The sequence below is a fragment of the Plutella xylostella genome, chromosome 14, assembly GCF_932276165.1.
Source record: "Plutella xylostella chromosome 14, ilPluXylo3.1, whole genome shotgun sequence".
NCBI classification, from domain to species: Eukaryota; Metazoa; Arthropoda; class Insecta; order Lepidoptera; family Plutellidae; genus Plutella; species Plutella xylostella.
Genome location: NC_063994.1, coordinates 8,355,519 through 8,382,512, shown reverse-complemented (window position 1 = coordinate 8,382,512; position 26,994 = coordinate 8,355,519). Strand labels below are relative to the sequence as shown.

Here is a 26,994-nt window from a genome sequence, read left to right as displayed (position 1 = left end):
GTTTGCGAAAATGAACGATGAAAAAAATATAAAACAGCAAATAATCAAATCTGCTGAGGCTGTTAAAAAGAAAGTTCAACAAATGAAAAACAACAAATTAGATTCTGAAATAGCACTGCAATCTATTTTCAAACCAGTAACTGACTCATTAAAGCAGCCAGAAAAAACTCTAGTGCTAGAGAATATGATGGTGGTTATCAAGATATTGAGGAAGAAGACAATACCATACCAGATATTACTCTTTCAAGGAAAAGAAAATTATCGGTACCCACTAAAGTATCAGGCGATACACTGCAAAATTCATTAAGTGATATAAATTTTGAACAATCTGTAAGTGATTCAGAGTTTGAACAAAACTCAAAGAATAACACGAGTGATTTATTTTTTGAAACTTGCGATGGTGTTTCGACTCCGACTCCTAAGGAAATATCATCATGGTCTTTGTCATCAGAAGTGTTTAAAGATATTCCATACGGAATCAGGATAGAAAATGGAAAACCAATGATCGGAACAGAGCGCGTTACTATAACCGATAATGAATTTATAGTAGCTGGACATTCATTTAATAGAACAAGAGGGCTATCTGAATTACTCTATCAAAGAAAACCTGATTTAGGAGTAGTCACTGAAGATGACAAACAAATTTACAAGTCCATGTTATTGCTCACGAATGCACATAAAAGAAAATATGATTTAAATCAACCAATTAACAGCAATAGGGGTTTTAAGTATTTAGAAATTATAAAACCATTGTTAAGTTCACCTTCAGACAAATCTAACAGCAGCACCGCAAAAGGGAAGGGATTGGCATTATTTAAAGAAGTTTGTAAAAGTGTAGATTACATTTTTTGGAATGATCCAAATGACTTAGTGAAAACATTAAAATTGTTAATAGCTTCCAGAGATGCTGGTAACACTGGATTAGATGATGAAATATTATCAGTTATGAAAGAATTAAGAACATGTGTAGACATTAAGTAAATAAATACTTGTGCAAATTAATTTAAGTTTTATTATAACTATAACCTCCACCTCAGTTACATGATGAACATCGATAAGTTTGGTCACCACGTTCATAAAAGAATGCGTGTTCTAGACTCGTTAGAATTTACACCATTAACTAAAACACTTAGTCAAAACGAAGTAGGTGATTACGATTTAAAACAAAGAAGATTAAAAGGATTGAAATTGCCAATTGAGGGTGATGAAGCTGTTAGTAAAGAGTACCTCGATCAAAGCTACAACCTTTATTGCAAAAAAGAAGACTTTCTTGCAGAACTCACAAGTATAAAAGCTGAATCAAGTCTTCTTCAGGAACAGTTGCATCGCAAGTGCTCTAAAGTAGACGTGAGTAATATGATCAAAGATCATATAGTAGATTTGAGAGATCATCTCACCATCCAACATGAGTAAAAAAGGTGTGGTTAATGAAATTCATAAAGCTGCCAGACGAAATTTCCCACGTCGGTCAGTTATCCTAAAAGGAATAGATGATTTATGGCAAGCAGATTTGATTGATGTAAAAAAATACTACAAATACAACAATGGTTTTAAATTCATATTGGTTGTTATTGACGCCTTTTCTAAGTATACATGGGTAGTAGCATTGAAGAGTAAAACAAAGCGTGAGGTGGTTTTAGCTTTTGATAGAGTTTTAAAGGAAGGACGAACTCCTGCAAATTTGCAAACTGATATGGGTTTGGAGTTTTACAATGACATATTTCGACAACTTATGCAAAAGAGAGGAATTAATCATTATTCCACATACTCTTCAAAAAAAGCATCAATAGTGGAAAGAGTTATAAGAACTTTAAAAGGCAAGATGTTTAAACATTTCAGTTTTGTTGGAAAATATAAATGGATAGGAAGATTGAGTATTGAGTATTGAGTATTGAAGTCCAATAAATGATATAGTATATAATTATAATCATACTATTCATACCACTACAAAGTATAAACCATCTGAGATAAATAAGTTGAATGAATCAATCATAGCTAAGAATATAAAAAATCGTCATAAGGCTATATCATTAAAAAAAAATAAGTATCATATAGGTGACGTTGTCCGTATAAGCAAGTATAAAGGAGAGTTTCAAAAAGGCTATACACCGAACTGGTCCACCGAATTGTTTACGGTTATGAAAGTAATAAAATCTCAACCTACTACATATTACGTACGAGATCAACATGGAATTCCGATAAAAGGTTGTTTTTATGAATACGAACTTCAAAAAACTAAGTATCCTAATATTTATTTAGTTGAAAAGGTAATTAAAACGTCTGGAAATAAGGTTTGTGTTAAATGGCTTGGTCTAAGCTCAAAAGAAAACAGTTGGATCGATAAAAGCAATGTTATTAAAGATTGAAGTACATATATTATACTGTTTTGTTCCATTTATTTTCATTAGTCATCCAGTAATGAAAGGGAAAGGACTCCTTAACTCATTGATAAATAATTTGCCAGTAGAGTTACACTTACCAGGCTATCAATACTGTGGTCCAGGTACACGCTTACAAGAACGTTTAAGAAGAGGCGATAAAGGCATTAATCGTTTGGACAACACATGCATGCAACACGATATAGCTTACGCAAACTATTCTAATTTACAAGATCGACATAAAGCAGATTTGGAGTTAAAAAACATGGCAAAACAAAGATTGAAATCAAAAGACGTTAGTACAGGAGAAAAAGTCGCATCTTGGTTGGTAAATAAAATTATGAGAGCTAAACTTAGAACTGGCGCTGGGGTTCAATCATTTAAATCATCTGTTAACAAATTAAAATCAGTGCTTAGGAAAATAAAACCAAAAAATAACAAACATGCCATAGAGTTAGCATATTTGGCTGCAAAAAAAATATTTCACAAAAATAACCGTGTGAAATTACCTAGAATTATTCCCATTCCTAAAACAGGAGGGATACTTCCTTTAATTCCAATTTTTGCGGGACTATCGGCATTGGGATCATTAGCCGGTGGTGTAGGCGGCATAGCTAAAGCTGTAAATGATTATAAGTCAGCGCAAAAAAATCTGGCGGAATCTGAACGTCACAATAAGACGATGGAATCAATCGCATTGGGGAAAGGTTTATACATAAAACCCTACAAAAAGGGTAAAGGACTATGTGAAAATCGTCAAAAAACTAGTTTCGCGGCTACCCAGACGTGCTCTAAGTAATATTGATATATTAAGTCACACTCGCGATATACCTTATTTCCGTGGAGTTTATATGAGAGATACTCTGCCAAGTAAGCCTAAAAAAATTGAGTGTGCTATTGTAAATTTAGATCTTTCAGTCAATGATGGAACTCACTGGGTAGCCTATGTCAAAGTTAATAATTATACGAACTATTTTGATAGTTATGGTTTAAAACCGCCTAAAGAAATATTAACTTATTTAACAAAAAAAAATAATGTATTCTACAATTATCAAAATTGTCAAGGAAGTAATCTTTATAATTCGGTATGTTAAGTAATTTTTTTTGATGCTAATTCCAAAACCGTTTCGAGATATTATCTTCTTAATAAGTGTCTCATTCTTAAAAATATAAAATATTCAAGGATTCCGATTATTTTATCAAAAATTAAAATATAATTTGTCCTTCAAGACGCTGCGCAAGGTTAAAGTTTCAACCAAAGAGAATAAAAATGTTCAATTGTTAAATGTCACTTCTGTCAATCTAAAGTGTAAATATTCACAGAGTTACGATCTTGATGACGTCAGCAGCTGCATGGTAGCGAATGACGTCATAAAATCGTCGAAGAGCCGATCTTTAATTATTTTTTATTAAATTAACGAGAGCAGTAAAATAAAAAATATTCAAATTAGTGTCTCAACTTCCAACATACTTCAATTTAAAATTATAAAAACAATCACCATAAAATTACTTAACATACCGAATTGTGGTCACTTATGCATTAAATTTCTGAAAAAAATCTGGAAACCGTTTATAACAAGCGATTGATTATATTATTTCTCATTATCACAATGTCGTTCACACTATCAATTACTGGTTGTAAATCCGCTTTGTCTACAAATTATTCGCCGGCTTTGCAACTTGGTGGTGAATATGAATGCGGACTAGTATTTTTTTCAACATTCAATTCGATACCTAACGTAGGTAAAAACAACAATAAATTTTATTATGGTGATAATGAAATGGTAGAAATCCCTGAAGGATCTTACGAACTGCTAGATATTTACGATTTCTTAAAATCACATTTAACTGATTGCACATTTAAGTTAATGTGCAACAATAATACTTTAAGTACAAATATATTTTGTTCGAAAGACATTCATTTTGAAAAAGCTGGTTCAATTGCGAGGACATTGGGTTTTGGAAATGAAATACTTAAAGCCAATATATTACATGACTCCGTCTTTCCAGTAAGCATTCTTTCTACAACCATCGTTCGCATCGAATGTGACATTGTGAGCGGATCGTATATTAACGGAAAACCCAGTCACATTATATACGAATTTGCTCCTAGTGTACCGCCAGGATACCGAATAATAGAAATTCCAAAAAATTTAATATATTTTCCGGTAAATCAAGACACTGTTAGTGAAATTAACATAAGAATTTTAGACGCAAAAAACAACTTGATTAATTTACGACAAGAAGAATTACAACTCTATTTGCATTTAAAAAAAAAATGATCGATTTCATCAATAAAAGGTTTGAACCGCTATATAACATACGCAGTACATTACGCGCAGACCATCAGCCACCACCTATAAAAAGGAAAAAGCTTACAAAGGAAAACAAACAATTTCTGAAATCCATCAAACTCTTAAAATGAATATTTTAAATATAACAGATCCGATCACCCATGACAACAGTATTGAAAGCTATGTAGTTCATTCGTATAAACCATACATAAACAGTTTTAACCTTAATGATGAGATTCGCATTCCTATTAATCAACAAGACCTGTACGTTTTGCCGACAGCGAGTACACTATACATAGAAGGGTCTATCACAGTGTCTCGTCCTGTTGGTGATAAAAGAGAGAAAGTAAGCAGTGTTGAACTTATTAACAATGCTATACTGTTTCTTTTTCAAGATATTCGATATGAACTCAACGGTGTTGAGATAGACAGAATAAAAAACGCAGGAATAACAACTATCGTCTAATACTTCATTAGTACTTAATTTTATTGCGTTAAGGTTCGTGTTACTACGCAGAAGTACCAACTCATGCTTACAATTCATAATATTTTTTTTGTAATCCTCAGCGAAGCCAAAAATTTTATTTAATGGTATAGACACGGAAAAAGATCCTGAAGTAATTTTAGAGCCCTCAATTTCCCACCCCCACAACCGTGACATTTTAGATTAATTTATCTTTGTTGTCAATGAATGAAAATTAATCTAAAATGTCACGGTTGTGGGGGTGGGAAATTGAGGGCTCTAAAATTACTTCAGGATCTTTTTCCGTGTCTATACCATTAAATAAAATTTTTGGCTTCGCTGAGGATTACAAAAAAAATATTATGAATTGTAAGCATGAGTTGGTACTTCTGCGTAGTAACACGAACCTTAACGCAATAAAATTAAGTACTAATGAAGTATTAGACGATATAACCATAAATAAATTAGTGTGGAGAATGCCACATATAAAAGTATCAGATCGCGAGAGGATTCACTTATTGAGATATTTAGAGAAAGACAAAGCTATTAATATAGCATTTAGAAATTGGGATCTTTATGAATATCCTCTATTACCAAGAAGTACCAAACATACGTGGTCAATAAAAACTACATCTCAAATGGAAAAACCGCGGTGCGTTATTATAGGCTTACAAACAAATCGAAAAAGCAATGCTAAGTCGGATATGTCCCAATTCGATCATTGTCATTTACGCGATTTTAAAGTGTTCTTAAATTCTACCTATTTTCCATATGAAAATCTTGATATAAAATTTGGAGAAGACCGATATCTATTAATATACGAGCAGTACGTGAAATTTCAACAGTCATATTTTGGACATCAGTTAGGGCCGTTGTTAAGTTTAAAACAGTTTAAAGAAAAGGCACCCTTGTTCGTGGTTGACTGTTGTCGTCAAAACGAAACATTAAAAACCGGACCGGTGGATGTACGTGTTGAGATAGAGAGTGATGTAGAAATACCCGATCAAACAACAGCTTATTGTCTTATTTTAAATGATTGTATAATCGAGTATAAACCACTGTCTAATATTGTAAAAAAAACTAATATGAGTACTGATTTATTATTATTGGATTTGCAAGGATTTCGTGACTATAAAAATAGATTTATTATCAAAGAATTAGCATATGCTACAAAAGAATATACTCAGGTCTATTTAGTAAAGCCTCCTTATCCATTTTCAAAATTAACTAATGATGAAAAGAAACAAGTAAAATGGTTGGAGAGAAATAGGGGAATTTACTGGCGACAAGGGTACATAGATTATAATGAATTTAGCAGGTTAATAAAACCAGTTTTAGACAAAGCAAATGTATTTGTTAAAGGTTCTGAGAAATGTAAGTGGTTAAGAGAGTTGTCACCTGATTGTAAAGTTCTAGATATCGGAGAAAGGGGGTGCCCTAACTTAAAATCATTATTTGATAGTTATCAAGGTAATGACAAAATTTGTTGTTTTAACCATCAAAAATATTGTGCTTTAAAAACAGTTATTTGTTTAAGGAAATGGTATTATAATGATTATTAATATTATGTTTAAAGAAAATAAAATCCAGATTTTTATTAAAGTTTTTTATTCATTTTAATATACCTACATCTATACAAAAATATAGTTTACATACTAAACTAAACCTAAAATTACTTAAGAGCTACACATAGTCTTTGTTATTTTTTTCACGAGGTTTTCCGTCATGTCTATTATTTCATCTACCGGATGCGTCACAACGTACTGTGCTTTTAGCACCACACACTCACTGTCACTAGTGCTGCTGTTCAGATCCACAACCTCAATTCTCACGAGCCGATGTCCTGGTCGCGGTGATTTGCTCATCACGTAAGAGGTTGTGGAGTCATCCTCCGCCCGCCGTTTTCTGGACTGTCTGGTCGCAACACTTTTCTTTTTAGTGATGGTTCTCTCTGGGCTTGGTGGCCGTACCTCTTCAACATCGCTGTCGAACCAGACTTGTCCGCACTGCAGCTGGTCGAATGAATGCGGCGTACCTAACCCGTATGGACTAGATTCATTCAGGATCTGGAAAGAAAGAAAAATATTAAATAATTGTCCACCATAACTCTCGAGCACTCTACATTCAAATATGCGAGAAGAAATAAATAACTTACCGATTGTGACATTTTGTAGAGTTTTGTTTGAGAATGGTCCGAGTCTTAACAGTGAGGTGCTCGTGCGCACGCTGGTGGTAGAATGAAAGAAACATAATCAATATGCAACATCGATAATTTGAAAACATGCTATCTTTTTCACACTTACACAAACGTTTGCGTTGCACTTTACGCAGTAGCCACGTGTTGTGAAAACATAATGAATATGCAACATCGACAATTTAAAAAACACCATGTTTTATAACATACTATCTTTTTCACACTTACAAAAATGTTACCCTTATAATTACTCATGTAATTATAAGGGTAGACTCCCTTACGCGTCAAAAGACTAAAGTGATTATCTTCTGGAAAATGCTTGCGTAGGCAATGAAAGTCTTCTTTTTTTAATGTTTTAGCTAATTTCTCTAAGCTGGTTCCCAAAAACTTGAATGAATCGGTAAGTCGCAACTGAATGTGATCTCCATCACCGATGGGTAAAAATTTTGTGAAGGAAATATAATTTTCCTTTGTTTTTGGAATTAATTTTATCATTCCAGGAAGTTCACCAAGTTCCTTGATGAAAAGATGACAATCATATCCTGATAAGTTATGAAAAAATATTGGTATGAAATTAGGTGATTTATATTGCAAATTACAATGAGCATGAGCCGCGCCGCGGTAGCGTGAGGAGATGTGACAGTCAAAAAAAATTCAAAATTCAAATCATTATCATTCCATAGAAAATGGTTACAAATATGACAGCGCTTTGCTTTTTGGAAATTCAGATCGTCTGACTCCGTGAAAATCATTGGTTTGTTGGTATTTAACGAATCATGAATTTTTTTACAATCAGTTTGTAGCGATTGAATAAACTTTGAAACACAGTCCCTACCTCTGTAAGAAACGTAGCGATTTTGGGTTTCATCAACTGAACAAATTATATTATATCCAAAAGCAATCGGTATATGATGGTGCAGGTCAGTTGTATTAGCAATATTAGGGTTGGGTTCGCAACCATGCACTGGTTGTAACATTGTCTCAAAGTCTGCATAGATTACATAGGGTACATCTTGTTTCTTGTCATAATTTTTAAATTGGAGAAAAGAACCTTTTTTGGGTAAAAAATAGGCTGTCTCTCCACAAACATGATTGGTTAAGTCTTCTTGTAATTTGAAAAATGACAAACATGTATCACAAAAGAATAAATTTCCATGATGCTTAGTGATTTGACTTCTCACAAGGCGGGGTAGATTTTTAATCAAACAGTAATGTGATTTATCCTCGTTTTCAACGAGCAATAAATTAATATGCCTAGCTTTTTTGTTCATTGATTCTGATCTGTATAATGGTGTCTTCAATAAACTTACCATCGCTCAAACCATATACGTTGACAGTAATATTTGGATTATTTTTTTCAAATATGGTGATATCTGCGAAACTTACAGGAAAATTCATGTTTTCAGTGTTGAATAAATCCTGAAAATTAGGGTAGGAAGACACCCGTTCGGGGTGGATCTTTGTTGGGTGTAAGGCTGCTGTAACACACCAGAGGAAGCAGTATTCATCATTGTTTTGAATATTTAAACACGCTTTCTTGTTCTTTATAAATCGAGGTAAAGCTGTGTACTTGGACCCGCTGAGTGGTTGATATTTATTGATGTTAATCTCAAAATGTGAGTTATTCAAAAAGGTCCAGCCCGAGTCCCTTTCCTGAAACTCTTCCATTTTTTTCATCAGTTCGGATTCTATTTCAGAGAAAATTTTATTAAAATCATAATTAAAATGGAGAGAAATATTTTTGGTTGAAAAGGATTTTATCTCCTGATTATCATTGCTCATCATCAAGAATGTTGAAAAAAGTTCAAAGTTTACTTTGATACTAGTATGTTTTTGTAGTGATTGATCTAAAAGTGATTTTATTTTATTCCTTATATTGATGAAAAATAAAGACGTTGAGTAAAGCTCTTTGCCTTCTGGCACAACAATTCTATAAGTAGCTATTCTATCTCGGAATGCGGACAAAATTTTTTGCACTCCATCCTCCACGGCAATAACAATGTTATTTTTCTTATGGGAATTACTCCGCAAATGACCAATCCACTTCCTCTTGTCAATAGTTACTGTACATACAGTGCAAAATGGCATTTTGCGATCTGTTGATTAACTAACTAGAAATTAGGTACTTATATGGGTATATATTATTGCAATTTATAGGTACTGTAAACCACCAAGCCACCAAGCACGACAAAAGCCTTCTCTCACCGAGTCTGATTTAAAGTGGTCTTGAGGTATCTAATTATGCACACAGGTCTCCTCACGATATTTTCCTTCACGCTAAATATGTGTCTATAAAATTTGTAAAAAAACTTCAAAGCTGTAAACGTGTTCGGGAGTGGAGACCGCGACTAGACAAACGTAGTGTAGGACGAAGGATGACTACTTGCAAAAGGTGTCTGGTAATAGATTGGATGCGAAAAGTCCTACGTCCAGCAGTGGAATTCTATAGACTGAAGAAGACTTCAAGCTTAGGGATAGATTGACTGACAAAAATATTGAAGTTACCTAGTACCTAACTAACTCAGAATTTACAAAGTAACATACACAGACTAATTAAAAAATTTGCTGTAGCTTTATTTACCTGTACCTATACCTATACCAATACTAACTCAGAATTTACAAAGTAACATACACAGACTAATTAAAAAATTAGCTGTAGCTTTATTTACCTGTACCTATACCTATACCAATACCAAAATAATATCCAATACCACGTTTACCTGTAATTATACCAATACCAAAATAATATTTAATACCACATATAAGTACCCAATAGGAAAAATAAAAATATGGAAATATATAGTAAAATTGCCTCAGTCGGCCTGTTTAATTTTAACCAAGTCGGGGTTATAAAATGACGGTACACAGTCCTCGAAGAGTGTACCGGCCTCTTTCACGAAGCGATGCAACAGCTTCCACTGCGGTGAGCCCTCTTCAAGGTAGCAGTTTAGTCGGAGCAAGGCCTTTGTCCAGCGGGTGTCCTTGGGAGCTTCCTCAGCGTCGTGGCGCGCGTAGACATTCAGCTCCGCATAGAATTCGCCGGATGTGCTGCCAACCCGCCGCTGGTTACCGTTGGCCACGCGATTCACAACGAATGATGGTAGAGTCTTCGACCGCAACACGCATTCGTTGTATTCGTCCTCGTTGCAGAGTCCGAACACATCCACAGTTTTCTTTTTTTTCTGGGACCTGAAAAAAATAATATATAAGTATATATATTTACTTTGCTCGCTAAATACACAAATTAAACATCACAGTCATTTTTGAAGAAGGTATTTTTGATTGTTTAGTTTAATTAAATTTTATGATGTCTTACTTATGTAAACAATATATAAATAAATATCTAATGAATCTCAACAGTCCTCAATTTCATTACACACAAAAATAACTGCAGGAGGGTTATGAGCATAATCTCCACACCTAGCAGGCGGGTTGGATATATCAATACCATACAATACAAATATTTACTATCAAAGACATGAGCACCAAATATTCTTATCAAACAAATATCTACCCCGGTCGAGATTTGAGCTTTATTTTATATATTTAATTTATGAATTTTAAGTCTTCGTAATTGTTATCATTTAGTCAAAGCCCTAGCCAGTCCAAGTTCTTAATAAAAATATGTAAGTATATAGTAGTAATGTGTTAGCAAAAGCTGTGATAGCACAGCACTGAGTTCTTATTTAAAATAGTGTTTAACCGATTTCAAAAAGGAGGAGGTTCTCAATTCGTCTGTAGGTATGTTATTTAACTATAGAAAAAGTGATTGTTGTCATAAAAATATGTGAATTTACTCCTATTATTATCGTATCATTAAATTTTTTTACTGTTTAAATGATTTAAAACATAACTGTATGAAATTAGCTAAACTTAGAATCAATGCAAATCAATATTACTGATTGATTGAGGTAAAATTTGCGTGTTGATATACTTATTAATTATTATTTTAATTCTCATAAAAAAAATTATAACCTACTCTAGTAAATAAATGATAATATTGAAAGATCAAACGAACTTACCTGAAGTGAAGTTCGATCACAATTATCCTGTCTTCGTCGAAGAGATTTATATTATTTTTAACCATGTAGTAGCTCTGCTGCTGCACACAAATATCGCACGTAGTATTTAGCGCCCTCTAGTGTATAACTCCGAAACTAAAAGTTTCGTCACACCGGAGCGCCCCGCCCCGCGGCTCCCCCTGCCGGCAGCCTCATTCTTTTTAGAGGATCCAGCAACATTGTACTGTAAAGGGAACTATATAATGGGAAGGGAGGGACCTTAAATCTCTTCGACGAAGACAGGATAATTGTGATCGAACTTCACTTCAGGTAAGTTCGTTTGATCTTTCAATTATCCAGTCTTCGTCTCCGAGATTTATATTATTTTTAACCATGTAGATGTTTGGAGTATTTAAATATTAACAATGTTGCTAAATAAAATAAAAAGTCATGATGAATATTGAAAGTATGTATTTTTATTTACTTATGATTGCTCAACAAATTGACTGTTACTCAACAAGTTAGAATCAGAATCAACAATAGGCCTATTATAAAAATTGGCAAAAATTGAAGAATTTTCGGTCCAGCCTGCTGATTTACGAATTATATCAAAGCTAACACCTGCTCGAGCTGCAGATGAAGTGGCTGCATGCCGAGTGCTATGGGCACTGAATATTGTAGTGTCTATACCGCTTGCCGACAGCGTCTCCTTTAGCCATCGACCGATAGTTTGTGTCGATGCTGGTCTAAATGGTTTCTTATAAGTAAATAATACTTTGTTACCAGTTCTATGGTCTGCGGTCCTATTTAAATAAGCTTGTAAGGTGGTTGCTGGGCATATGTTAGGGTTTTGTACAAAAAATGGCAAATTCAAAACAGGCTGGGCACGACCAATCCCCGATGTCTTAATTAAATCATCAATTATTATTATTATCTTATCACTATATACCTTAATATTATGAGTTTTTACTAAAGACAAAGTCTGTATTCTTTGCCCTGAGGCTAATGCTAATAGCATTACAGTCTTTTTAGTGAGAAGTTCTAAGTTAATTGTTTCGATACACAATCCGCTTAGGTAATCTAGCACGATGTTAGGATTCCAAGTAACGTTATATTTTGGAAATGTAGGTCTTAATTTAAATATACCCCTAAAAAATCTTTTTAATCTTTCGTCTTCAGAAACCTTATTGGTGTTAATTAATGCTATAGCAGAACGGTGAGAATTTAGCGTCCCATAAGATGATCCTAAACGATAACAGTTAGATAAAAAATCAAGAATGTTATTTACATTAGCATTATAAAAATCAAAAGCTTTTTCGTGACAGTACTTCCACCATAATTTCCAACTAGAAGTATATTGAGCTTTGGTACTTGATGTTATAGAAGAGATCATGACGTCTAACGCCGTTTCCGGTACTCCTTGTCTGATAAATGCTTCCCGCATAATATGCTCGCTGCCAAGGAAAGGTGGGCATGTAGCGGGTGTGTCGACCTGAATGATGATGAAAGGAGATTTTTATCCGGTTTTAATATAATTACTTCGTCAATACATAATGATCTGAAGAGTGGATACCAAGGTTGAGAGGGCCAATTTGGAACTACTATTATACCTGTTGCTTTGTCGGCTATTATCTTATTAAGCACCTTTAAAATTAAAGAGAAAGGAGGAAAGGCGTAGAAGAAAAAATGGTTCCAGTTAACTGTGAAAGCATCGATATCGTAGGCAGATGGGTCTCTTTTCCAAGATATATACTTGGAAAATTTTGCGTTAACTCGAGATGCGAAAAGATCAATTTCGGGATTTCCAAATCTCCGCACGATACTAAGATATTCGATAGTATTTAATTCCCACTCTGTGTCTAGATTAATTCTTCTGGATTCCGAGTCAGCTTCTACGTTTAATGATGACTTAATGTAGCTTGCAAAAATAAAGATATGCTTTTCCTCACACCAGTCCCAAATATTTTTGGCAACCGAATTGAGGTGTTCAAACTGAACTCCTCCCATTCTATTGACATATGAGATAGCTGTAGTATTATCTACACGAAGCAATATATCACAACAAGTAAAATTTTTTGCGAAAGATTTTAAGCCGAAAAAAACCGCCAGTAGTTCTAGGTAATTTATGTGGTTGTCTCTCTCAACCTGTGTCCACTGACCTCCAGTTCTCTCACCGCCGCATGCCGCACCCCAACCGGTAGTTGAAGAGTCTGTAAATATCTCTAAAACAAAATTGTTTGGTTTTATAGATCTTTTTGCGGTCAAAATATTATTTTTCCACCATATTAAATCACTTTTTATGTAGGATGGAAGTGTCATGTTTTTCTCATAACAGTCATCATTCTTTAGAAGAGCTAAATATTTAGCCCTTTCTAATGATTTTGTATGAGACCATCCATAGGTTAATGCCGGGCAAGCTGCGGTGAGAGATCCAAGAAATCGGGCTAATTCTCTAATTTTTATGACTTTTTGGCTAAGCATATCTAAAACATTTGTCATTTGTTCTGAATTTATAATAAAGCCAAGATATCTACAAGATTTCTGAGGAATTAATATACTTTTTTTTGTAATTGATTATAAATCCAAGGTTTTCCAGACATGCTATTGTTTGTTTAGTGTTATACAAACAGCTCTCTTTTGAACTCCCTATACACAAGGCGTCGTCAAGAAACCTAGTCGACCTTAAACCACGTGACCTCAAGTATGTAAACACTGGCTAGAACTAGGGTACGTACGATGGAATCAGTCCTAGTAAACGGCTTTAGAGAACATGTCGGATGCCAACGCCTGATAATTGACGAGGCCCTGATGAACCATTTCGGGGCAATCGTAATTGCCGCCCGCCTGTCCCGTGCCAGTGATATTGCTCTAATCGGAGACATCAACCAGCTACCGTACATAGACAGAGAGAACCTATTCGAACTAAGGTACAGTCGCCCAACACTGGTAGCAAACATCACCCAGGAGCTGTTGTGCTCATACAGAAACCCCATGGATGTTGCATACGCCCTAAGAGAAGTATACTCAGGCATATACGCAGCCACAACGCGTATCCAATCCCTGCAGCTGAAAAGGTTTACAGACGCAGCAATTCCAAAATCCCAAACCAACACTCTATTCCTGACGCATACACAGGAAGAAAAAGAGACCCTGACCAGCCAAGGGTTTGGAGAAGGAACGGGATCACGCGTCTTAACCATACACGAAGCACAGGGATTGACGTACGAATCCGTCATTATCATAAAAACAAAAGATAAAATAAAGTTGCACGATAGCATACCTCACGCAGTAGTGGCGCTGTCGAGGCACACCTCCGCCTGCACCTACTATGCGGATGACACCGAGGACGCTATCGGCAACCTCGCTAGAACGGCAATAACAGCACCGAAGAAACGGATCCTCGAGTACAACCTAAAGATGGCAATAAAAAATCGGGACAAAGAGGTCGTTGCCCAGCAATCAAGGCTTTTGGAAACGCAAAATGGAGCGGAATAGGAGAATTTTGATTTTAATTTTATATTGACGGCCAAACCGTATTGCATGTATTTTATAGTTTTGTTATGTATAGTATATAGCATGTATTGTATAGTTTTGATATGTAGGTATTGTATAGTATATCATGAATTAATATTATCTGTATAAGAACTAACCAATAAAATTAAGATAGTTTTAAGAACACTGTCACAAATTAACACCAGGCAAAACAACAGCGATGACAAAAGGAGTGTGTGGCCACTGACAGGCGTCTGTTAAGTTCTCTGAAGACAGCTGACACTGGCCCTACCCTTCAAATGTTTGTTGCCATTATAATTGTAAGTGTGACTGTGTGAAACAAAGAAAAAAAAAAAAAAAAAAAAAAAACAAGAAATGCACAACTGGGGGTTTTTAGTCGGTTAAAGGCCGACACTACCTGGGTCCCCTTCCCAGGTGTCTGTGTAGATTTTCCTCCAGGAGTGCAAAAAAATAAATAAAAAAAAATTATTAATAATATATAGGTATATATATATAAAAGATAAAATATATATATTATAAGCTTCCACATTGAGTAGTGAGTAGTTAAAAGAGGAAGACAAAAAACAACCAAACTCTCACAATATATTGATCTCTCAAAAAGGCACGGACATAAAGTCTGTGGAGTGATAATAAAATCTTTAAAAAAAAAAAAAAAAAAAACACTGGCTGAAGAATTTTAGTAAATATGAAAGGAGCTGAACATAATCCGAAAGGTAATGCTTTAAATTGAAACAGAAAATTATTGTAATAAAATCTTAAATATTTTTGGCTGTCTTCGTGTATTGGTTGTAATAAATATGCTTCTTTTAAATCGATATTACACATATAATCATCCTCTTTAACTAGTTTTATAGCCGTTCTGATATCTTCCATTTTAAAGTGCTTTACTTGAACAAACTGATTAATTTTTTTAAGATTAAGTATAAATCGGCGGCTTCCATCGCTTTTTGGTATCAAAAAGATATCAGAGATAAACTGATCAGTCACGGGGTTACATATTTCAATAGCTCCTATATTCAATAAATGGGATATTTCCCTGTCTAGGTCGATGTATTCTTGGCTGGTAAATTTCTTATAAGGTCGGTAGTTTAATGGTTGATTCGGTTTCTCTAAAAGCGGAATGATATAGCCTGATATGGTGGATAAAATAAATTCATCATTTGTAATGGTTTTCCACTTATTAACAAAATGCTTTAAGCGTTCAGCATGTACCTGCTCGTGGGGGTTTAACGTCGCACATGCTCGTTCTGCGAGCGGTAACGCGTCGTCATCGCTTGAGCCTGTTGGCGCCGCAGTGGCGGCGGCGGCGGTTGCAGCGGGCGCCGTGTTTGCGGTAATTGCGCTGGCAGAGGATGTCCCCGGCGCCGTCCACTGTTCATGTGCTGGCCCCGCTGCACCCCAGTCCTGAAATGATAATATTTGTACATATAATGTATGTGCTACGAATATCGTAAACATAATTATTATAGAAGTATTTACATCATTTAGGTAAATATTACCTTGTGTATGGAGTAGACTGGTTGTTGGCTAGCAACATTAATTATCTATGATTATTGTCTATGTTTTCTATATTTCATGTCATTGTCTATGTTCAACTTCCTCTTCCGTTCCTGCTCTTCACACGAAAATACACGGATCAATCACAATTCCCGTTTATTATTACTCCCACGAGCTTCAAGCACCCCCAGGGCCTACAAACCAACCACATACAGTCCACTCCGCTCCATGGTCCTTCTCGGATCGAGGGGTAAGCTGGGAAGTACGACAAACGCAAAATCCGTGCGAACTATTTTCGAGCTTCGCGCCATACAAGTTCAAAAAGGGCGCCATCTTGCAGCTCCACGCAAATTATCCATCGTGGTGTGCAACAAGAACGCAGCGGAAGGTGCAATTTCGATCGTCGAGGTTGGCAAGACTGCGCTGAGATCAGCGCCACCAACAACCAATCAGCGAGCGCGAATCTGCGAGTCTGCGCTGAGAACAGTGCCATCGACCAATCGGCGCGCGCGATTCTGCGGGCCGAGAGCATCCGGCGCACGAAGATACCGCCGACTGTCAGCCGAGCCGCCGCAGCCGTCAAAGTCGCAAACGCAAAGTGCAAAGCAGAAAAATTCAACTCACGCCGCCATTTTTCGGTTGACATCGAACAATATTTTAGTATTAGTGACTATAACTGCTAAAAGTTAAGTGGTGCAATTGTATTTACAACCAAAAATGGATTTAAAAAAGCTAAAATCCGCAAGGGGCTTCGTAAAAGGTACCATTACACGTTTATATAGCTTCGTTAGAAATGAGTTGTCACAGTTGCCGCTAGAAACTTTGAAACTTAAATTGGATAAAGTAAATAGTGCATTTCTGGAGTACGAATCCCTCAGCAAAGAAATCTTGTGCATAGATCACGAAGATTCTGAGGATTTCGCAAGTGTAGAAGACCAGTTTTATACGATTGCCACCATTTTAAACAAAGAGATAAATTCACGGTCACCACCTCAGATTCCAGCGGCAACTGTACCTTCAACTCCAGCTACAAGTGCAATAAAGTTACCTCCTATAGATATACAAACTTTGACAGGTAAATTCATAGATTATGTACCATTTATAAACATATTCATGTCACTAATTGACAACAACAATAGTCTAGATAACATCCAAAAACTGTATTATCTCAGATCATTTGTGAGAGAAGAGCCTTTTGATCTCATCAAGAACCTGCCATTGGTAGGTGAAAGCTATCAGGAAGCTCTTAAACTCCTTAAAAATAGATATGAAAATAAGAACAGAATTGTCAATGAACATATATGCAACCTTCTAGATTTGAGGACCGTAGGAAAATCAATAGCAGGCAACTTAAGAGAGTTTGTATCAGCTATTAGGCAACAAGTAGCCGCCATAAAAAATCACAATCCAAACATCATATACTGGGATCACATACTAACATGTATAATTCTGCGCAAATTAGATGGTTATACGTCTCGGGCATATCAACTCGAGCGGGACCTGGACGCCGAACCCAGCCTGGAGGATTTACTCTGCTATCTGGACAAAAGGGCTCTGGCGCTGGAGGGCACCGACCAGGGTCTTCACCAACAACAACCCCAAGCAAGATACGGGAAGGTAGCAGCACACGCAGCCGCAGCTGACAAGCCGCCAACCTGCTTAAATTGTAAGTCGACAAATCATAAGCTATTTAATTGCAAACAGTTTCAGTTGATGGCGAGCAAGGAGAGGATAGATTTTGTTAAACAAAATAAGCTGTGCAATGTCTGTCTTGGTGCGCATTTTTCAAAGTGTAGGTTTCACTTCAGATGTGCTGAGTGCAAAGGACCCCACAACACTCTGGTGCATTACAATGAGCCTGCCCTCGCACCTCCTGTTACTTTAACAGGCAATAATAACAGTAATGTACTTTTACCCACAGCTAGAGTGAAGGCTATTGCAAAGGATGGTACAGAGGTTCATTTCAAAGCACTACTGGACAGTGGATCTCAAGTTTCAATAGTCACCTCAAAACTAGTCCAGCTCTTGGGTTTAACTCCCAAACAAAGTGCCACAAATATAATAGGCATATCAAATGCAAAGAACCATTTGAAATACTGCGTCCCGTTGGAGATTCATTCACTGAAATCAGCCTTCAAGACCACAGTAACCTGTCACGTCACCGATCAGATTACCTCTCAACTGCCCCAATCTAAAATCAATTTAGATGAGTTACAGCTTCCATCTAACATTGAATGGGCAGATGAGCAATTCAATGTGCCAAGTGACATTCACATGTTAATGGGTGCCAACATAATGTTTCAGGTGCTACTGCCGGAGAAGAGCAGTGTGACTCCTGCCAACAACAGCGGGAAGCAGTCGCCAGCTCAGAATGATCTGCACATCTTTAACACACACTTCGGCCACATCATCGGAGGGAGTCTGCCGACAGGTTCCATTAAGGGTCAAATATTATGTAATAAGGTAGTGCTAAAATGTGAAATGGATCTCAATGAAACACTAGGCCAATTTTGGACAAATGAAAAAGTACCTGAAATATTTTCAGAGAAGTCTCCAGAACATGAGCTCTGTGAGCAAATATTCCAAAATTCAGTAGAACTCAAAGATAAACAGTTTCAAGTTCCATTGCCCTTGAAATTACCTCTGTCTGAAGTAAAAGAGACACTAGGTGATTCATTTAATTTGGCTCTGAAAAGATTTCATAACTTAGAAAAGAAATTAATGGCAAACCCAGAGCTATTCATGCAATATAAACAATTCATACATGAATTTTTATCTCTTGGTCATGGTCACTATGTCGACATTGAGATGTATGACATCAATAAACAGGCAGCTTACTACATGCCTCACCATGCAATAATTAAGCCAGAGAGTAAAACAACAAAAGTACGCTCGGTGTTTGATGCGAGCATGAAAACAAACAAAAAAGTATCATTGAATGACTTACAGTTGAATGGTCCTGTGGTTCAGAGAGATCTATTTGATATTATGCTGTTGTTCAGATTAGGTAGGTATACCATTACCTCAGACATCAAGCGCATGTTCAGGAACATCCTGGTAGATCCAGCGTTCACATCGCTGCAAAACATTCTCTGGAGGGACGATCCCAGTCAACCAATAAAATGCATTAGACTAGATAGAGTAACCTATGGTCTCAAGAGTTCGAGTTATTTAGCTACTAGATGTTTAATAGAACTAGCTAACAGGTATGAGAATGAATATCCCTTAGCTGCATTCATACTAAGGAACAACACTTATGTCGACGACGTGTTGTATTCTCACAATGATTTAGCCACAGTACGTGAAGCTAAACAACAATTATGCTCATTATTGAGTTTAGGCAGTTTTAACACTCATAAGTGGTCCTCCAACAACGAGTTGGTTTTGTCAGACATACCATTGGAGGATCAACACTTTGACAGTATTGATTTGCAAAAAGACAACTACAATATGAAAACCCTAGGTCTTCAGATTAATACTAAAGAGGATAATTTTATCATAACTTCACCAGGAACGTTCGATACAAATCTACTCACAAAAAGAAGCATACTTAGTTATATAGGTAGGTGCTACGATCCGATCGGTTTCATCAATCCGATAATAGTAGTAGCAAAATCAATAATGCAGAAGTTATGGATCAACAACACAGATTGGAATTCATGCCCTCCAACTGATGTAGAAAGGGAATGGATCCAATTCACCGAAGACTTAAGAGTCATGGAACCAATTCAAATCAATAGAAATGTAAGGTTTTCAGACGAAGACACAGTGGAGTTGATCGGGTTTGCAGATGCATCCAGTTCCACGGCACACGGTTGTTGCATCTACCTGCGAGTAACCACCCCAACAGGTAATACCACGTTAGAGCTCATTCACACGAAGACGAATCGTGATTTTTCACGAATCGTGTTTTTTCACGATTCGTTATTTTTTTTGACGGGAGCAATGCTTTTTATATACCCATGTTCACACGCTTCACGAATCGTGAAAAAAGACGTAGACGGATACGTCGGTCACTACGGTCATTAGAATGACGATTCGTTAAAAATCTCGAATCGTGAATTAAAGTATTCACGTCCATTGTCTTTGGTAGTTACTCTCAACTGAACACAATCACGAAACAACATGTGAACATCAATTCGGATATTTTGACGAATCGTGAAAAAACACGATTCCGTATTCAATGTGAACATCTATCCGTCAAGGCGAATCGTGTTTTATACCGAATCGTCAAAGACGTATCCCGTGTGAATGCGCCCTTACATCTACTCTGTTCTAAGTCTAGAATAAACCCTATACAAAAAAAGGGGATGACAGTGCCAAGGCTCGAATTGAATGCCGCACTATTGTTATCTAAATTAATGTCGAAAACATACGACACATTAAAATTAAAAGTTAATGTGAGCAAAGTTTACTTATTTAGTGACTCACAGATTGTCCTAGCATGGCTCAAAATGGAATTAACGAATTTACAAGCATATGTCGCAAACAGAGTAAATGTAATCCGTCAGCACACCGTCAGCTGGCAATGGTTGTATATTAGTACTGATAATAACCCAGCTGACCTCGTAAGCAGAGGCGTCAGGCCGCATGAGCTGTCAAGTTGCGAGCAATGGTGGCACGGCCCACGTTTCCTGAATGACAGTGAGTATAACTTTCCTATTACTGAAACGAACACTTCATCTGATTTACCAGAAGTGAAGCACTGCTTAGTGCTCTCCAGCGACCACGGGTCTCACACAGGCCCGCTCGAGTATGTATTGGAGCGCTTAGTCAGCAATTGTTCTGATCTTAGAAAGATGGTTAGACTCTTAGCATACATATTGCGATTTCTAAACAATATGAATAAAAATAAAACTAAAATAAATCACGACTATTTGTCTAGTGCTGAATTAAATTCCGCTTTAATGCTTATAATAAAGTACGAACAACATAAATATTTCGAAACAGAGATAGATTCTTTGTGCAAAAATAACAATCTAAAAGGAAACTTGTCAAATTTACATCCTTTTGTAGATAACGAAGGCCTCCTGCGCGTAGGTGGTAGACTTGACCATGCTGATATAACTTACAACCAAAAACATCCAGTTATATTACCAAGAGAATCTCACATTACTACACTGCTTATTAGAAGTGAGCATGAAAGACTACTGCACGCAGGCCCTAAGCTATTATTATCTAGTTTAAATCAAAGATTTTGGATTTGTAATGGATTATCAGAAGTTAAAAAAATAACTCACAAATGTATTACATGTTTCAGACAAAAGGCTACAGTAGCCAAACAACTCATGGGTTCATTACCGGCTAGTAGAGTAACCTTTACCAACAGAGCTTTCGTGCGAGTAGGTGTAGACTTCGCTGGACCTATCGATGTTAAATTGTCACGCGTAAGACGCTCAGTAATTGGAAAAGGTTACATCTGCGTTTTTGTATGTTTTACAACAAAAGCTATTCACCTCGAGCTAGCTTCAGATTTAACCACCGACACGTTTCTCGCTTGCCTGCGAAGACAAATTTCGAGGAGAGGTCTTATGACTGAAATACATTGTGACAATGCTAGCACATTCAAAGGTGCCAATAATCAATTAAACGAACTCTATAAGTTGCAAAGCTCACAAAATCACCGTCAGCAAGTTTATAATTTCGCTTCTCAACAGGGTATTCAATTCCATTACATACCATGTTATTCACCGACGTACGGAGGGATATGGGAATCGTCCGTGAAAAGTACAAAGTACCACCTGAAAAGGGTGATAGGTAAAAATGTGTTAACCTACGAACAGTTAAGTACTGTGCTGTGTGAAATCGAAGCAGTCCTCAACTCTAGACCGTTGCTACCCTTGACCGCTGACCCAACTGACTACTCTTACCTTACACCAGGTCATTTTTTAATTGGTAACGCCTTAATGATGTACCCTGAAAGCGATATCACTAATATCCCACAAAATAGATTAAAGTTTTGGCAAATTTGTACTCAAATCAAACAATCATTTTGGAAAGTCTGGCACAAAAACTATTTAAATGTATTACAAAATAGACCTAAGTGGAAATTTTATGTATGTAATGTTAAACTAGGTAGTCTAGTTATTTTAAAAGAGGACAACGCACCTCCAATGATGTGGCCCTTGGCCAGGATTGTAAAACTCTTCCCCGGGCATGACAGCAAGGTTAGAGCTGTAGAAGTGAGAACTCCTAATAATAAGTCTCACATTAGGGCTATAAATAAAATTTGCATATTACCTATTGAGGATAATATTTAGTAAGTAATTAATTTTAAGTACTTGTTGATGTAGTTGTAATTCAACCTAACTTTGATGTTATTGTTTAACTGTTTTGTTAATACCATTGTTATTATTGTGTTTTATTAGATAACTACATGTGTAATTTCCCTTTGTTGTTAATATAGTATAACATCAGTTGTTAATATACTTAATGTTGTGTTTTGAATGTTATTTCCAAATACGTATAGGTATATTATTAAAAAACCATTATTGTAAAAGTAAATTGATACCTAAAGATGTTAAGTACATAGGCACATAGTTATATTTCATACATTTATTAAGAAAAATGTTATTTGTTTTCTCATCTTGTGAGGCCGCAGCATGTTGGCTAGCAACATTAATTATCTATGATTATTGTCTATGTTTTCTATATTTCATGTCATTGTCTATGTTCAACTTCCTCTTCCGTTTCTGCTCTTCACACGAAAATACACGGATCAATCACAATTCCCGTTTATTATTACTCCCACGAGCTTCAAGCACCCCCAGGGCCTACAAACCAACCACATACAGTCCACTCCGCTCCACTGGTAATAGCGCTGACGGCCCCGCAATGGTGGTCCTTGGAAGTTTAAACCACTCGTTGTGGGGGTATTTTGTGATTGAATCATAGTGCCTGTCTTCTTCATAGTATTGGACGTCTTTACAATGTCCATTAAGTTATCACCAAATAAAAATTGGTCCCGTTTCCTCTCTTTAAACGGTTCGACAAGTGATTTATCTAACAATGGTATAACCATTGATCGGCGAGTATATGTCTCCATATAATGTGAATCGGCGATAAGTTTGCCGCAATCATTAAGAATACGAACCACGTCTGAAATGTTTGGGTTTTTTTTCAAAACAGCAGTTAGTGCCCCTCCTAACACGGGTAATGCTTTTCCGAGTTGATTTTGATAGATAGATAGATAGATAAATCGTTTATTTGTTCCACTTAAACATAACACATATAAATAGTTACAACAAATTAGATAAGTACAGTTATGTACACAAATTATGGAAATGTGTGTGTTGAAGCAGACCAAAAGGGAAGCAACTCAGCGCATATGTTTGCCCCTAGGGACAAACCACTGATTTTCAGTTACCTCCCTTAGTTTAATTTTCGAGAGCGTCATAAACTGCCTGCCCTGTAAAAATACTTACAGGTAAAATTAGTGTTATTTAATGTAAGTGTAAACCCGTCAAAAAGAGAAGAAAGCAATTTAGAAACAGACTATTTTTGTAGTAAATAAAAATATTTAAGTACAATTAATTTTTTTTTTTTGTTGGAACGTGACTCTTCAACAGACGAAGAAAAAACAGGTACGCACTAAGTGAGTAAAGGAGTACCATACCTATCTCCGCACCATACGTAGCTAGACAACGAACACAGACTGTGTTAGGAACAAGAGAGATAAGTTTTTTATGTTGTTTCGTATTTACTACAATGAAGGATAATGTATTAACTAAGACAATATTCAAAGATTTCAAAGCTTTTGTTTAGTAAGAAGAAACGTTTTCATTTTATTTTTAAAATTAGTTTTATTTTTGAGAAGCCTAAAAGGTGGTGGAATATTATTCCAGCATTTTGTTGCATGGTAGCGGAAACTTCCTTCAAAGGAACTGACAAGATTGGACGCGTAGATCTAGTACCATACCTATTATGAAAAGGAGAGAAAATAAACTTTGAGTACAAATATTCTGGTTTTTTATATTTTAATACATCAAAAACTAAGCTGCAGATATCTAGATGCCTACGGGCTTCCATGTTAAGCATGGACGCTTTATTAAGAAAGGGAGTGATATGACTACGTGGTGGAACATGGAAGCAGAATCGGCAACAAGCATTCTGCACCCGCTGGATTAAACGTCGAGTTCTACCCAGAAGGCAAGGGCCATAAACAGTGTCTCCGTAATTAAGTCTGGATAGAATCAATGCTTCACACAGTGCAATTCGCACCTTTTCTGATAATAAGGAGCGAATTTTATATAATACTTTAAGACGAAAGAAACAATTTTTAACAATGTTTAAGATATGATTTTCAAATTTTAAACCGCTATCAAGAAGCAAACCCAGACACTTTGCCTCATCAACCCGCTCAATATCTTGCCCTCTCATATTTATCGTTAGTTTATTATTGTTGAGAGATGAGATGATCTTTCTAACTTGCATGGTAGTGCCCAGTATCATGTATTTCGATTTAGAAGGATTCAGCACCAATGCATTGTTGTTAGACCAGTTATCTATATTCTCGAGATCACTATTAATACCCTCCAATACATTTGTTAGATTATCTGGAGCGATAGATGCATACAGTTGAACATCATCAGCATAGCAATGGTAATTACAGTATTTAATTTGGGCCGTAAGATCGGAACTATAGATTATGAACAAAAGGGGGCCAAGGATTGAACCTTGAGGTACCCCACATGTAATGGGCAAAGAATCTGAAAACATACAAGTACCATTGCTTAACACCAGCTTAACAGACTGTGTTCTATTTGATAAGTAACTCTTGAACCAACTAACAGCATTAGAACTGAGACCGTAGTAAGATAGTTTGGCCAGAAGTAGGTTAATATTTAGGGAATCGAACGCGCGTGAGAAATCTAAAAAGTATAAAATTGACCCATTGCTTATGTCTTGTTCAGCTAGGATGTTATCGGTGATATCAAGCAATGCAGTAGTCGTACCCCTATTCCTACGGAAACCAGATTGGAAGTATGCCATTGTCTTCAATAAAATTTACTAGTTGAACATAAACGGCTCTCTCTACTATTTTAGACAAGAGAGGCAAGATACTGATCGGTCTTAGATCTTTAAGCACAGCGGGTGGGTCAACTTTGGGGAGTGGATTTATAAGTGCTGATTTCCAACATTGTGGAACTGATTGTTCCATGATAGACCTGTTCACTATAGCAGTAATGGTTTTCAAGGTATGTGGAAGAGTAAGTAATATCATATCTCTATTAATGCCATCTATGCCAGTAGCATTGGATGTTATGGAAATTATATATTTGGCAATATCAGCTTCAGAGACAGGATGAATCTCAAAAACTGCTGTGCCAAAACGGTGTGTATTAAAAAAGTTTAAGTTAGAGACAGGAACATCATTAATACCAGGTATGTCTAAAAAATGTTCATTAATTTTGTTAGGATTATTAAATGAATCAGGTAAGCAGTCACTTTTCGTTGAATCAATTAAAACCTTCTGCTTTAGGTTTTTCCAAAGAGCCTTCGGTTCATTAATTTTATTATTAATCAATTGATCAAAATAGGCACGTTTTTCACTAGCTATACTGGTAATAACAAGTTTTTTTAAGTCCATATAATACTTTTTATGTTCTTCTGATTTAGTTAATCTAAATTTTTCATGTGCTTTATTACGCAAGTCTATCATTTGTTTGCAAGGGTCAGTGACCCACTGTAGTGACTGGCCCTCACGAATCTTCACAGATTTTACAGGAGCATGAATATCAAAAAGATAAGTTATAAGGAGATTAAATTGATTTACAGCCAAATCTACAGAAGGGTAGCTTATTAATGATTCAAAATCCAATGAAAAAAGATCACGAATAAAATTGTCTAGGTTGATATGTTTTATAGGTCTAAAAGTTAAGTATTTAGGCTGAGGTTTATTTTTTTTAAAGCAAAAATTACGTTAATCATCGCATGTCCTAATGATCCCGTTATATTTGTTACAGTTACGTCAATAACTTTTGCATTTGTACAGACAAGATCAATTAGAGTTTCGGTACCCACAGAGAAATGAGTAGGTTCAGTTACTACCTGTTTTAAGTCTAAATATTCAATGAATTGGTTTATTTTACGAGCCTCACTACTATTCTTATCAAGCATATTAACATTGAAATCTCCAAGAAGAATGACCTGATCATAATCTGAGAAAGAGGTTACTGCTTCTGTTAAAGCATCGATAAACAAATCAAGAAGTATCCACGAAGGTCTATACGCCGTACCTACAGCTATTTGATGTCCATTAACTCACGTTGAGATCCAGTATTGTTCTATGTTAGCAACTGGTGGGATCAAATAACGCACATTTATATTTTTCTTAATGTAAAAACCAACACCGCCCCCTCGAGAGCGCCCCATGTGCGCTGGCCGGGGGGCGCTGCGCAACCTGTAGCCCGGCACTGCGGGCGCGCACGCTCCCTGTCCTGGCCCCAACCATGTTTCATTTATTGCTACTATATCTGCCTGGAAGCGATCCATTGCAAAAATAAAGTCGTCGTGCCCTGTGTTTAAAGACCCTGCGTTGTATAGACCTAACTTTAAAAGCTTATTATTATTCATACTGGAGGACCACTACACAAAAAATTTGCCTACAATAGATGAATGAAAAGAAAAAACAGTGTTAGACAATGAATTGTCA

At 36.1% G+C, this 26,994-nt stretch overlaps 1 protein-coding gene and 1 long non-coding RNA gene across 2 annotated transcripts; one reads left to right on the top strand and one right to left on the bottom strand.

The window, feature by feature from the left end:
* Window positions 1-12,404: 12,404 nt before the first annotated feature.
* LOC105380406 lies at window positions 12,405-16,364 on the bottom strand. Its single transcript, XR_007267014.1, has 3 exons — window positions 16,343-16,364; window positions 16,056-16,247; window positions 12,405-12,822 (listed from the first exon to the last, which is right to left on the bottom strand). It is a non-coding gene; the product is annotated as an uncharacterized LOC105380406 (long non-coding RNA).
* A 742-nt stretch (window positions 16,365-17,106) lies between these two features.
* LOC119690331 lies at window positions 17,107-20,188 on the top strand. The gene is made up of 2 exons (XM_048625376.1): window positions 17,107-18,006; window positions 18,645-20,188. Exons 1-2 carry the CDS (start codon window positions 17,454-17,456, stop codon window positions 18,713-18,715), a joined length of 624 nt encoding a protein of 207 aa, XP_048481333.1. The 5' UTR covers window positions 17,107-17,453; the 3' UTR covers window positions 18,716-20,188.
* The last annotated feature ends 6,806 nt before the right edge of the window (window positions 20,189-26,994 follow it).